Genomic DNA, 14,734 nt, shown 5'->3' with positions numbered 1-14,734 from the left:
GTGTCTGATTATTCTTATACAGAGTGGGGACTGTTTTGTTAATTAAAAATACTGCTTTATATATCTTTGAATAATTGTTTATTTTGAAAGTAATGTGAAATATGTCCCATATGTAAGAATATTATTACACCTTATTTGAAATGTTAATATTAATTACCACTTAGTCCTACTGTTTTAATTATTAATAAGAACTTCATAAACAAGAACAGCAGTACCAATATATTAAGGCTAAATCTTGCAGACTTTTGCTTTTGTAAACAATGCTTCCTTTAGCAGGATTAATTGCCTATAGAAGAAATAGAATAGCTGCTCCAAAATAAGTGTCAGTGAGATGGAATCTTTTTTGAAGTGTGGCAAGACTATTTAAAAAAATTGTTAATATTTTATACTAATAGCTTATTTTTTTCTACTTGGTCTTCCACTTGCACTGCCTTTTCCCCATGATATCTAACTACTCCCTCCTTTGTATTTTTGTGTTTTCCCTTTTGTAGGCAGTGAACTCAATTTATGAGTAGTCTTATTAACACTTTTTTGTGCAGTTCCTTTTAATTCTAGTTTCTTTCTCTTACGTTATTCCATGATGGTTGGTGGACATAGGAGCAAAAGAAGAATACACTTCAATATATTTAAAAAAAAAAAAAAAAACAGAACATGTCATTTCCTACAGGGAAACCAGTCCATGTCATGTTGTTTCTGTAACCTGTCTTTTTTTTTTTTTTTTCCCAGTTTATGTCTCTGCTTTTATTTTTTTTTCCTCTCACAGAAAAATCCACATTATACTCTATTCTTTTTCCTGTCTTTCTAGTCTTTTTTCCTGTTCAATATGTTGGTCTTTTCCTTATCTGTCTCATTCACTAATATTGCTGTTCCACACGTTTTTCCCTTCCTACTTACCAGTGTATGAAAAGAGTCAAGCTGTAGGTCTTTCTAATGTTTTCTCATTTGTACTACCTGAGTATCTGTATCAACTTTTGACTGTGAACTTCCTTCTGCTTGGCAAGAAATTAGTGAGAGTAAGTGCAGAACCAATAGATGTTTTGTGCTTGGACACGAAGCAGCAATTTTTTCCCTGCTCAACTTTGGGCCAATAGAATTTCTGTTTGCTCCTTTTCCCCCATCAGTAGTCACAGTGTTTTTTTGTTTTTTTGTTTTTTTTTTGTTTTTAATTTGTAATGGTTCTTCCTTAATGTACTTAAAACATTTCATTGAATATCAGTGGCGTACAGACAGTGTAGAGTTCCTGTTGTCAAATTTTTAATTTTCTGCTTCTTTGTTGGTGTTCAGGTTGGGGACGGTTTTCCAAGTTAGCTGTCAGTCTAAAACTACTTTAATACAGGCCAGTATAATACATTAGAAAATGTAATAACTTATCAAAAATTGCAAATTTGGGGTCACAGTTCCAGTCAGTTTGATTCTGCTTGTCAACTTTGGTTGGAAAAGAATGATGTCTAGAAAGATTGGATTTCTTGTTAAGTCCTGACTAATTTTTGTGTATGCAGCTGTGTATGTCTGGAAGTGGTCTTCCGTATGGAATTGGGATAAAATGTAGTTCAACAAAAATTGTCATGAGAATTCATACTAAAGTCTCTAAAAGAAAGAAAAACCTCCTTGGAATTTTGCCAGGAGATACTACTTGATTTACATGGGATTCTTTTATGTAATTGTTTCCTTATTTTATGTTGTGAAATACATAATATTATGCAAAACTGTAATCTTGGGTACAAGAAGGAACAAAGATGATGCCAGAGCATGAGCTTATGGCCACTCATTCTGTGGAGCTTACCTGCTGCTTGGATAAAAGCCATCATGTTACAGTGTAAACTCACTGAGTGAACTGATGAGTGAGTTAATACAAAAGCTCTTCTTACATAGTTGCATCCAAAAAGGGAATGGACTAGAAATCACTTTCCTATTGAATAGATGTTTGTTATTTCTTGGCTGCTTGTGCATGTATAATCTCTTACTTGTTTTATGAGAGATTTATCTGTCTTTCTTAGATAAATTTCTCAGGTACATTTGAAGCCTGTGGTAATTGAATATAATTATTGCTTTTAAGAGCCTCTTCAGAGTTGATTTAAACAATAAGTGCGTTTGGAGTTTCTTGATCCACCTAGCAGTAAAGGCAGCTATTAAAATTTTATTTCATTATTTGCTGCAACAATAAGAAACTTGTGTACAAATTCTAAGTTCAATTCTGTAAATAGGCAATTCTCTTAGGTAGCTTTTGCAAGTAGAATAAACTGCTTCTCACATTACTTTTTTTTTTTTTTTTTCTTTTTGCAAGACATTCCTCGCTTTGTCTTCCCTTCTGGCTTTTTTTGCAGAGAAGGTTTACAGTTTTGAATCTTCGAAGGGAAATTACTGACAGACAACTCAAGGCAGCTTTGCAAAATGTTTCTAGATATTTGTGTTGGGTAGGCAGCCCGCAGTGTTGTGTTTAAACTTGTTTGTAATGTATCCAGTCAGTCTTATTTTTTTTCAATCATTTTACTGTAAATCAGTTTAAGGGGTCCTGAATGCAGCATACACTGCCAAAGAACAGGACCTACATCCTTACTAAATGGAGCACTTACACCGCTTCTGAACTTTGGTGAGGAAAACTTTTTAGGCAAAACTGTCAAAACAGAATGGTAACTGGAGCTTGAGCTGTATAGAATCTATTGAACTCTGTTTACAGAGCTACCTTACGTTGAGACTTAGAAATAGTTATTCAGATGCAGTTGAAGGTTATGACCGAGTTTGTTAATAAGATCTTCACATGTCGGATCATGGTATGGAAAGCTAAAAAGTGGCCAGTCTCTGACCCTGGCAAATGACCCAATGCGTTGTGTGTGGTACCTGGCACAGCGGGAGCAGGGTGAAAATTCATGTCCGCCTTCCCCAGCCTTCAAGTGTTAGGAGATAGGGTATGGTGTTGGGCTGTGTTAGCTACTGCTGTTAGTCCTCCTCAGAAGCCTAGAGAAAACCATGCCAAATAAGTCACCTACCTCAGAGTCTTGCACAATTACAAAAATGCTTTAGTTGGCTGACTTAAGTGTTGAAGATGGGTAACTGTTCAAGGCAGTTCTGATTTCAGAACTTCACTCATTTTCACTCCTTTTGTAAAGAACATCAGTTTTGCCTTATTTCCTTTTTCATTCTCAATTTCAATGATGTTTTGGGACATTTTTCTTAAACACTGGGTAGTAGACATCAGTTTATGTTCTTTTTATTTATTTACTATCCTACTCTCTTTCCTTGCCTTTCTGGAGAAGGTTGCACTGCAGGTGGGACAAATCAGTTACATCTAAGGTCCTACAATGGAATACCTATGGATAGCAGTGTACCACTGATATTTGTCCCTTCAGTAAGATTCTGTCATATTTAAGAGGAGTAACTTGATTGTACTGGTGCTGGATTCATTAAGAATGAACTGATAAACAGTTAAATTTTATGTGGGCTGTAGTTTGCAACTGCTGATACAAATGTGATGTGATTTTTCTAGATGACATTTTGGTTATTAGAGGAGTGGTGGAAGAAGATGTACTTTTGACTAATGCTTCTCACTGAAATGCTAGTGAGAGTTTGTAGTGATGTCTAGTGTAATAGTGCGCTTCCATACAAGTATCCCTGTTCATCAGCTACATATGAAACAATGTGATAGATACTGCATTCTTTTTGTCTTGATTTTTTTTCTCCCCCACATTTTATTGAGAATGTTTTGTCAATAAAAATGCCGTTGTATCCCAGTAAGGCAAATTTATGTGAGAAATTCTGTGAAAAGATTTTCAGGTAATAGAAACTTCTCATTTTAGCATGTTTTTAAGCTTGAAATAGGTTTGGTGTATTAATTTGAACTTTGTTTCCAGAGAGTTCTTTCTTGATTACTTTCTAAGATGCTTATGAAACTGAAACTAAAGCAGAACTCTGTTAAACTCAGTATTTAATTGAAGGTAACTGAATGTTGTGTGTATATTGAAGCATGCTGTGAGACTTCTGAAAATTGTTTACACCAAATGTGCAAGTAAAATTTTAAGCTTACAGCTTTTCTTTTGGTAGTTTGTGTAGATATATGCACATATACCTTATGGTACCCACTACTGGTAGGCACTCAGTCTGGTTTGATGTTTCTGAATGTCGTAGCTACAAGTACTGTTAAATGACTGTCAGAATGATTGCAGCTTAAAAAGACATAAATGCAAACTTGAAAGCCAGGAAAATCCTAAAGCCTAATGCTATTAGCCTTTGGTTGTTTAACCATTTTGGCTGATTGAGTAGCAGTATAGAATTTAAATAAATTAGTATTTGTACTCGTTTAGCACTGATCAAATGTTATACAGATCCAAAGTATCTACCAGATAATCTTCTTTTGCAAACAAGTATAATTAGACTTCTTTATAAAGGAGTTATTACATAAGGTTAGATGCACAATCCAACAGTTCTCACCTTAATTTCTTGTGACACATAGCTTATTTGTTTGCTTTTCATCATATTAAGTATTTTTCTCTTTGATAGACATGCTATATCTGTGATGAACAAGGCAGAGAAAGTAAAGCAGCCACAGGTGCATGCATGACATGTAATAAACACGGATGTCGACAAGCTTTTCATGTAACATGGTAGGTATATTTTATTATTCCACATATCTGAAAGAATTTTCCAGAGAGTCAACTCTATAATATAAAATGAATAAATTTGATTAGAATATTTTGGGATGAAGAAATACAGTGAAGTGGTTTGTGTAGAAATAATTTTATTAGAGTTTACTGATTGTATGGCAGTGGTATCATATACATTGCTGGGAACTGCAGAAGTAGTCTGATAATTCTCCTTTGTGTTGTGTTAAGTGCTCTGTGCTTATGTGCGTAAGGTTTAGTGTTTCTTCTCCTATCCTCTTTTTTTAGATGTTTTATAGGATACAGGCATGGGAAGGAATGTGAATTGTTGACCTGGTGATTTGATGTTATCTTTTGATAAATCAGTAGGAAAAAGTGTTGAAACATACAGCAGTAAAGTGACTACTTCTGGTTTTCAAACATTTGGAGTAGTTCACCTCTCTAGCATTATGTACGTGGTACACGTCTATCCTGAACTATTTATTTAGGTTTCATCTGTAGCTGCTGGAGAAAAAACAGCAATGTCTGCCTGATTTATTCCACTTTAAGCTATTGTGGTTGGCAAGCATTCAGTAGATGCTTGTCTCACTTTATGGGTTTCTAAAAGAGACTGTATTAGATGACAACAAATGTCAGCAAGTAAGATGAGGCAAAGGGATTTCCACCCCAGAACTTCTGGGGGATATTTACTCTTTCAAATTCAGCTGAAGCTTTTTTGTAATAGCAGATTTACACAGATTATTGAGGTACGTTGGCTGTAGATGTACTCATCAGTTTTATGAGTGCCCCATTGTGCTCCATCATTTCTGTGCAGAAGCTCAGTCTAAGAAAAAGTATTTGCACACCTACTTAAAAATATTTTCTTCAGTGTAACCAGGTGTTACTTTGAATGTCTTGTTCAGATTAAGTACTGATTTTTTTGCAACTCTGCACATTCTCACTTGCAGAGGTGGGGGCCTCTCTGTGTGGTTTTTGTTGTTGTTTTTTTTGTTTTGCTCCTTCAGTACTTAGTTATCTGGAGGGATGTTGAAGTCTTACTTCTTCATAACCATCTGATTTTTCATTGGATGTAATCAATGTCAAGTTTGGTTATATGGTGAGAACAGACTTTGCTCCTAAAAACTTGCATACCTCCTTGAAAAATTGCTTGTGGACATGGAAAAAATGTATGCATCCAATTGTTTGAAAGAAGAGTCCTTTTCATCTGTTGTCTCTTTCTTCCAAAGTCTTGTTATCAGCAAGTGTAAAAAGAACTTGGGAATCACATTCAACTTACAAATACATACCTTTTGTTATCTTGCCATTTCTTAGGATTTCTGTTTCATTGTGAACAGATATGTACCAAAAAATGATCTCTAACCAGGGAGCTATTGATACTGTATTGAGGATATTGAGAGGCTTCTGTAATATTTATGAAATGGAAGGAAAATGTGAAAACTGCAGGAAACAGAGATCCAGATCAAGCTGTGTCAATTCTGTGTTAACAAAACTAATGTCTGAAGAAGAAAGAGCTGGAGTCCATCTGTTTTTGTATGACAAGCTTAGAATGACAGATCTTCGCTTATAGCTGGCGTCTGCTGTAGGTGTGCATGTATTTAGTAGACAGTATTTCTGGATTGCACAAGAATGTGATTATATATAAATGAGGGGAAAGTGATTTTTAAAAACAGTGAAAATAAGCTGCCCTGTATGTTGTTCTTTCATTTACATATTTCCTTGCATCACTTTGTCTGTAACATTGCATTATTATGCTAATGAAAATGATGAGGAAAATGAAACCGAATACTTGGTTTTTCAATATCTAAGTTGGTTTTGATACAGAAAATAAATCAACATTACTAATGGTGAAAAGCAAATTTGATTTGAAAAATGTAGTTGAATAAGGTAATATTAGCCCAGACAAAGTGACACTGTAAGTCATTTTCTTCTTTTAAAAGAAATTAACCTGCCACAGTCTTTTAAACCCATGAAATATATTAGATTTATTATGTCATTGAAGTTCTATTTAAAAAAAAAAAAAAAAGTAATTTTCTTGGCAGAGCAGGGAAGGATATATGCAACTTCAGAAGAATTTCTTCTTTGGGTCCACACTATAGTTTTGTTTAAAAACAAAAACCAACCTATTCTTTCTGTACATAATTTTGACTTCAGTTTGAGTTAATAATCATCACTGCTGTCTTTATTTATAAAAATAACTCAAATTTTTCAAGCTATACGTTTGTTTGAATGGTTTGTAGATCTAGGAGAAAGTCATCAGCTGTAGGTAACCAACAGGTTTTTCCAGAGTTGCCAGAGGTGGATTAGGTACTGGCATGCTGTTAGAAGTCGCTTGCGTGGAAATCTCCTCTAATTAAATACAAATACAAGCATCCACATGTTATCAACTGTGTTATTTTGGTGCATGTTGGTATTTGCTTGTCATGAATATTGTTTGGTTTGTTTCTAGTGCACAGTTTGCAGGACTTCTTTGTGAAGAAGAAGGCAATGGTGCAGATAATGTCCAATATTGTGGCTACTGTAAATACCATTTTAGTAAGCTGGTAAGTAATGGTTAAATTCTGTACATTAATGGTACTAACTTATTTTTTCACTCTGAATTGCTATTAACACTAAGAATTATATTTTCATGTGGCTCAGAAGGTAGACTTTTCTCATAGCATTTGATTCTAGATAAAAATGTTGTTTATTTTCTAAATGTGTATTTTTTCCCTCTGGCAGAAATAATATATGCATCTAGTTTTTATTTGTATTTTTTGCAATTAGTAGTTGAAAATACTTTTTCTTTGTTATTCTGTATATTGACCTGTAAAGAAGGCTTCCATTTCTTTCTCCATCTGTCGTTCTGTTTTGCTGTTTTTCCTTCTGCTCCATCTTCACTGTATAGCCAGTGGATATTCTACTCATTAGTTCCCTTCAACACAATCTCAAGAACACAGCTTGGGGTTTGGTGTTTTTTAAAAAAACAAAAACTTTGAAACTTCTCAGTTATTTCAGCACCTTTTTGTGTCAGGCTTCTCAAGCTTTAACATCTGTTTGGCAGTTCCATATCTGTGTACATGTGTGGACTTAAAGAATTAGAATCATTTGAGTTGGAAGGGACCCTTAAAGGCCATCTAGTCCAACTCCCTGCAGTGAACAAGGGCACCTACATCTAGATCAGGTGCTCAGAGCCCTGGCTGGTCTGAACTTCAGTGTCTCCAAGGACAGGGCTTCTGCCACCTCTCTGGGCAAGCTGACTTAAACAGTTAGTGATATTTTAAAAACATTATTTACAAACATTGACATATGAAAATTAAAACATTTGGACTGAAATTCATATGTTGCTGTAAATATGGTGAAACTTGTAGGTTACTTGTTCTCTGCAGAAAAGCTGAATATTTTGGAGACTTATGTTGCAATGAAGTAAAAATAGGGCCAATGAACCCTTTTAGGTTTTTAGAATATAAGCTCAGGGAGATTAACTGTGAATATTGATGAATTTCATAATGAAGATAAGTCAGGGTCTTCTAAACTTGAATCAATCTATTTTTTAAAAACGTAAATCTTGAGCTAAGTATATGAAAAGAACAGAAGTTAGGCAGGCATTACTTAGTGAAGGCAAGCTCTATATTTCTATACATTTGATTTTAACATGCCAGTGCATCTGTGTTAGAGAATACGTACAACTACTTAAAACAAGGTAATAGTAAAGACACAGCATCACATTTGACATGATAGCTTGCCATTGCAAGTGGTAAGAACAGTAAAAACTGGGAAGATCATGCTAGTGTTCTAATGTTTCTTTAGAGCTGTTGCCTGATAAATACAGGTATTAGTTGTCTATTACTGAAAATGATGGATGTTGTGTAATTACCAGAGATGTCAGTTGGAAAAGCACTGACTTGAAGCTGTTTATATAACTCTGTTATGAGCTACCTCAGTTATAATACAGTGAGAAACACTTTTTGGGCACTGGGTAGCATAAATATATGTGGCTTCAGAATAGGCTCTTGAACATAATTTTTTTCATGGATTTCCATTATGTACTGCTTATGACATGATTGTAGCAACATGTATCCTATTTAGAAAAAAACCCACAATTTTAAAGAAAATGTCATAGAGAGGTCACTTGACCAATAAATGGTGAAGCCATAAAGCAATTGCCTCACATTGCATTTTAGGCGTGTAACAGCGTTAGTGATGCAACTTCTTCATTTGAGCAGCATCTTCTCTGTTTTATGTTATGAAAACTTGAAAAAAATGTGTCTATCATCTTTTAATCTTTAGAAGATAATGTATTTTTCTCTGCTAAAACATTTTGCTTGAGAGGTATGAAAGTCAGTGAATGGATAGACATTTTCTGGATGTATATTCAGTAGTCTTGTTAATTTTACTAGTATTAGTTATTTGTCAAGCTTTCAGAAACTGAAGTTTTTTCTTCAAGTACTAAGGCATTTTATCAGTGAAGTGCTTTCTATTTTTTTGTTTATTCAGATGATTCCTTTTGTATATCCATAAATATGTTTTCTCTTTTTAGAAAAAGAGCAAACGGGGATCTAATAGGTCATATGATCAAAGTTTAAGTGATTCTTCCTCTCACTCTCAGGATAAACATCATGAGAAGGAGAAAAAAGTAAGTGGATTTGTCGTTGCTAATTATGTGGCACATCTGCTTAATAGTAGAACTTTCTGATAAACATTTACCTTAACTTTTGCTGAAAAGCATGAAGGAAATCTTGTTCCTGAAGCACTGGATAACACAGGTGATGAGCTAGAGGTTCTAGGGTCCAGTCAAAAAACATCTTTGGTGTGCTTGTATGCGTGCTTTCCGTTTCCTGCTTCCTTATGGCTAGTTTTGGGATACACCCTGAAACATGTCTCTTGGGAAGGCTGTTTTTGTGCAGCTTCATTTGCCTTAGTTCTTCTATTAGAGATTTTTCTTTTTTGTATAGTTGTTGTGACCAGGAGGGAAATAATAAAGGGAGTAAATTATTCAGCAAATGTCTGAGTACTCAACATCTAGTTCATCATGTTTGTCTGTTGCATGTTTTTTTTTCCCCCTATCAGGGATCTTACATCTGTTGTTGACACGTTTTAATGGTACTGGTGATCAGATCTACCGTAGTGGCAAAATACTTTGTAATTCACCTGGAATTCTTCCAGTGAAGTACGAAGGTAGCAAACCAAGTGATAATTTTGTCATTGGTGAATTGTCATAACAATTTAACTTCATATATTTTTAAAAATGAATTTTAAATTTATGGTGATTATTTTACATTTCTAGTGCTGTGAATTAATACTTGTCTGTGGGAAATTCATCTAAATACAACACAAAAAAGAACAAACAGTGACACAGCAATACAAATTATCTTTGAATCTTTTTTCAAGTCTCCTTCCTGAGAATACATGCAGAACTGCTCACCTGCATTCATTGTATACTACTAACTTAATAGACTTTTCTGTGAGTATGGGTGGACTGAATTTTGTATTTCTCAAAAGCATACAAATTGTGAAAAACAAAATGTGTACTGAACCAGGTGTATTACCTGGAGGAGCTAAATGTATAGTGGCATTTAATAACAAATATCTGTCTTCAGGGCACTAGTCTCCTTAACATTGGATTTGTTTTCAAGCTTATTTCCACTGTGGATGGTGTTGATTTTCATTATTCCAGGACTGCCCTTTAAAAAGATGTCTTTATGTCTGGTTAATAGTAGTGGTGAATAGTCCTGTTTTCATCTGGCGCTGAAGGAGTACGCGCACTGTGATGTAGTAGTACCTCTGAATCACAATTTGACTGAAAATAATGAAAGTATGGATTCTTGGCATTTTTTTCTTACCAATATGAGCATGGAAGGAAACAATTTTGAATGACACCACAGAATTACTTCCAGGTTCATAGAATCATAGAATCGCAGGGTTGGAAACGACCTGCAAGATCATCCAGTCCAACCACCCTCCCATTCCCAGTACCACAAGCTACTAAACCATCTATCATAGCTCCTCATCCAGGGACCTCTTGAACACTGCCAGGGATGGCAACTCCACCACCTCCCTGGGCAGCCATTCCAGTGCCTGACCACCCTCTGAGAGAAGAAGTTTCTCTAGTGTTCAACCTAAACCTCCTCTGGTACGACTTCTGGCCATTTCCTCGGGTCCTACTATTTGCCTGGGAGAAGAGGCCAGACCCTTTTTCATCACAACCTCCCTTCAGGAAGTTGTAAAGTGCAGTGAGGTCTCCCCTGAGCCTCCTCTTCTCCAGAATTTAAGGTTAAGACTGCTAGTCTACTAGCTTTACTTTCTCTTTAGTTTGCTTAATCTTCCACTGTTACTGTATTGCAGGTCGTGCTTTTAAAAAGTACATGTGTGGATTTTTACTCAAATTGACAAAACCTTGAAGTTAAGTTTGAAGAAACTTTGAGTTGTTTCATGTGTCTGAACCAGAGCAAGAAAAGTGACTTTGATTGGAGATATTTCAGGCTATAATATCTGTGAAATAGTTTGAGTTCTTGATATTGTTAATGTTGTATTTTGCCATTGCAATTCCTGACCTTTTTCTGCCGCTGTGATAAGTTTGCAATGAATAGGATTAAGTTTTTCTACTTTTCATGAACTGAAACACAGTTCTCCAGAAAGCTGCATGACCTGTAACACTAGGTAAAGCAACACTGTGTAATGAAGCTACCTCTGGATTAATGTTAAGATGTTGTCAGAGCACGTTATAGCATTTTTACACAATCAAGTTTAATTTGCTTTGTGTGTTGTATCATAAGATGCTGTTTAAAATTAAATTAATTGATAATATAAGTCATTGCTTGGTAGAAAAGAGTTGCAGATTTCAGAATTTGTAAATCACTTAAGTTTTCATGACTACAGGCTTTTGTTCTGGAGTTTTGTCTGACATACTTAATAAATATCCATGCTTTGCAAAACATTGGCCAATGGAACAAGTTTGGTATGAAAGCTGTAAAGATAAGCAGTAGTAGATACAGCTGCTTTAAACAAATTTTTGATCACTTGAGAAAGGCAGAGCTTACAATCTAGCAATAAAATAGGAATCACTTACCCCTTTCTGAGGATCAGGGCTCACCAAACACTCCCAAGAAGGTAATTCTGTTGCAGCTGCCAGCCCTTAAATGAGGTTAGGGAAGGGTGGACCCACGGTCCAACCCTTCTAGTCACAAACGTGAATTGCTTCCACCTGTGCTCCTAGGGCTGGTTATGTCTCTTCACCAGGTGCTCAATCATGGATTCAGGCTGTGATTATTATTTATTTTACTTATTTTATTGTACTGTATATGTTATATACTACATCTTGGAGGAGAAGGGTAATTTATTTAGAGTGATTTTTCTTATTTTGTCCTCTGCAAATCCATTTGGAATCTTGATTATTCTCAGAGTAAATACTTGTATTTTTATTTCTATATAAATAAAGAGTTTTAGGGAGTGTGTTTTTATTCTGTCTTTCATCTTTGTACTTTGGAGATCTGGATAATCTGAACTTTGGGCATCCTTCCATTCAAAAAGACAGAAACTGTGAGCTGAAAACTGGATGTAGTTATTTTGATCAGACCTGAAAAACTATCCCTCAGGAGTCACTACTGGGACCAGTGCTGTTTAATATCTTCATCAGTGGAACTGAGTACATCCTCATCTAGTTTGCAGATGACACTGAGTTGTTTGGTATGATTGACATGTATGAGGGATGAGATGCCATTCAGAGAGATCTAGACAGGCTAAGCAGTGGGCACAGGTGAACCTCAGAGGTTCAGCAAACCCAAATGCAAGGTCTTGTACCTGAGTGCAGTCCTCACTATCAGTACAAACTGGGGGATGAACAGATGGAGCAAAGCCTGACTGAAAAGTACTTGCAGGTACTGAAGTCATAGAATGGCCTGGGTTGAAAAGGGCCACAATGATCATCAAGTTTCAACTAGTAGTGTGTCCCTGCAGCCCAGAAAACCAACTGTGTCCTGGGCTGCAGTAAAAGAAGCATGATCAGCAGGTCAAGGGAGGTGATCCTGCCCCTCTACTCTGCACTGTGAGACTTCACCTTTAGTACTGTGTCCAGATGTGCAGTCTTCAGTACAGGAGGGATGTGGAGTGCGTCCAGAGGAGGGCCACAAAAATGATCCCAGGGATGGAACACCTGCCCTGTGAGGACAGGCTGAGGGAGCTGGGGCTGTTCTGCCTGGGGAAGAGAAGGCTCTGGGAAGACCTGAGAGTAACCTTTCAGTACCTACAGGGGGCTGTGAGAAAGAAGGGAACAGACTGTTAGCAGGGTCTGCTGTGATAGGACAGGGGGGGATGGTTTGTAACTACAAGAGGAGAGATTTAGATTGGATGTAAGGAAGAAGTTTTTTACAATAAGGGTAGTGAGGCACTGGCCCAGAGAGGTGGTGTATGCCCTGTCCATGGAGATACCCAAGGTCAGGCTGAATGGGGCACCCTGTTCATTGCAGGGAAGCTGGGCTAAGTGATCTTTAAAGATCCCTTTGAACTCAAGCACTTCTGTGATTCTGACCATTCTGTCAATACTAAAAAGTATTGTTTTGCAGTAAGAAGAGGTTGGTCTGAAAATATTGGTATGGATAGCTGTCAATTTTGCAAATGAACTGTTGAAAAGTTGAAAAGATTTGTTTTCCTTTAGAATAAATATTAGTCTCATTTGGGCACTGTGCTTACAAAATTAATGTGTAAAGATGTAACAGTAAAAAACAACTAAAAAGCTTAGGTATAATTGAATTGTAATGAGCAATTTGAAACTACAGAATAAATAGCTTAGTTACTCTCTAATTACTATGGCACTAAAAATGCTTAGTTGTTATGGGGAGGTGTTTTTTAGAAATGATTAGAGATGAGTCTGTGTACCTGTTAAGTGGGATTGGTAGTATCTTGCTTGACGTTCTGCTCTAATTCCTCTTTTTTCACTTCCCAAGTGTTTACCTCAAGGTTTTTGGGGAAAATACTTGGGGAACAGGAGGCTGTGGAAGAACACCTTATTCTGCTGGTGTTGCTAGTAGCTTTATCTTTGGAAAGAGCTAAAGCAGGAATTTTGAATGTCTGAGATCAACCTTTGTGTCATGGAAAAGTTTTGTACCACTTGTGGAATTCAGCAAGCTTACTGGCAATTCTGTGTTTATTATTTTTAGCAACTGAAACAACTATAAGTTGGTATCAGAAGCGCTTTGATATATGTGGGCCAGGACAGAGAAATACAAAATTCTTTGCTGCAATGTGATAATAGCCTCTGTAAACTATACAAGAAAAATTCCATGGCTAGCAAAATTTAGAAATTCTCTTTACAGTGAACTTTATATTTTTTCTCTTTAAAGAAAAACAATCCGTGTCTGTCAAGGTTTAATGGTGTAGAGAGGGACTTGAGAGAAGACCATGGAGGAGCCTTAGCTGCTCTTTTATATTCCTTTGTGAAACTATTTCACTTTGGCTTTTGTAGTAAGTTCTTTCCACACTCATCAAAAGACTTTTTTGAGAAAGAAAGATCACTTTGCTTTTCCAGATTGCCTCCCTACCCTGCAGGGATCAACTGAAATACTTTCAGTTAAAAATAACCATTATATACTTCTTATATTATTAAATCTTCATATTTTATTCATTATTATGACATTATTTATTTTAGTTCCATCAATAGTTTTCTAACACTTTGAAGTAACTGCATTAATTGGACTGTCATGTGTTGTTTTTTTTTTCTTCAATCTCAGTGTGTTGTAGTATCCTTTGCTTGACTCCTCAGCGTTGGTACTTTGCCACATTATAAGATAGAGGAGGGTAACTTTTGAACAATCATAGCAGAGAATCTACTGAAATTTGTGGTGACTTAAACAGTTCTTATTTGAGAAAATTATGCAGTGGATCTTGTTAGTAATTTGAAAACAAAATGTTGTCTAAATATTAAAAATAGGTCATTAAGTTTACTGCTTGATTTTGTTTCCATATGAGCAGCTTATCTACCTGTATTTGTATTCTGTAACAATAGCTGTGAAAGATGTAGAAGTAAATGGTGCTTTAAGATACTCTTCTTATTTGTTTTGGATCCTAGTTTACACTATGATTATTAGTAGTTCATGTTGGCTTTGTTTGACTTGTCACTCTTTGACTTGTTTGACTTGCAACTGTTCCTAGAAGATATTCTTGGTACT

At 35.8% G+C, this 14,734-nt stretch overlaps 1 protein-coding gene across 3 annotated transcripts in view; it reads left to right on the top strand.

Moving 5' to 3' along the window:
- Positions 1-14,734, top strand: part of MLLT10 (MLLT10 histone lysine methyltransferase DOT1L cofactor) — a 118,889-nt gene that overhangs the window by 36,675 nt on the left and 67,480 nt on the right. For all 3 annotated transcript variants that reach the window (XM_048950414.1, XM_048950413.1, XM_048950412.1), the window contains exons 6-8: positions 4,495-4,598; positions 7,042-7,135; positions 9,112-9,207. In XM_048950414.1, the coding sequence (XP_048806371.1) occupies positions 4,495-4,598; positions 7,042-7,135; positions 9,112-9,207 (294 nt within the window). The remainder of the gene's footprint in view (positions 1-4,494; positions 4,599-7,041; positions 7,136-9,111; positions 9,208-14,734) is intronic.

This window comes from Lagopus muta, chromosome 7, assembly GCF_023343835.1.
Source record: "Lagopus muta isolate bLagMut1 chromosome 7, bLagMut1 primary, whole genome shotgun sequence".
In the NCBI taxonomy this organism is placed as follows: domain Eukaryota; kingdom Metazoa; phylum Chordata; class Aves; order Galliformes; family Phasianidae; genus Lagopus; species Lagopus muta.
The sequence above is the reverse complement of the archived record's forward strand: the minus strand, read 5'-3'. Positions and strand labels throughout refer to the sequence as shown.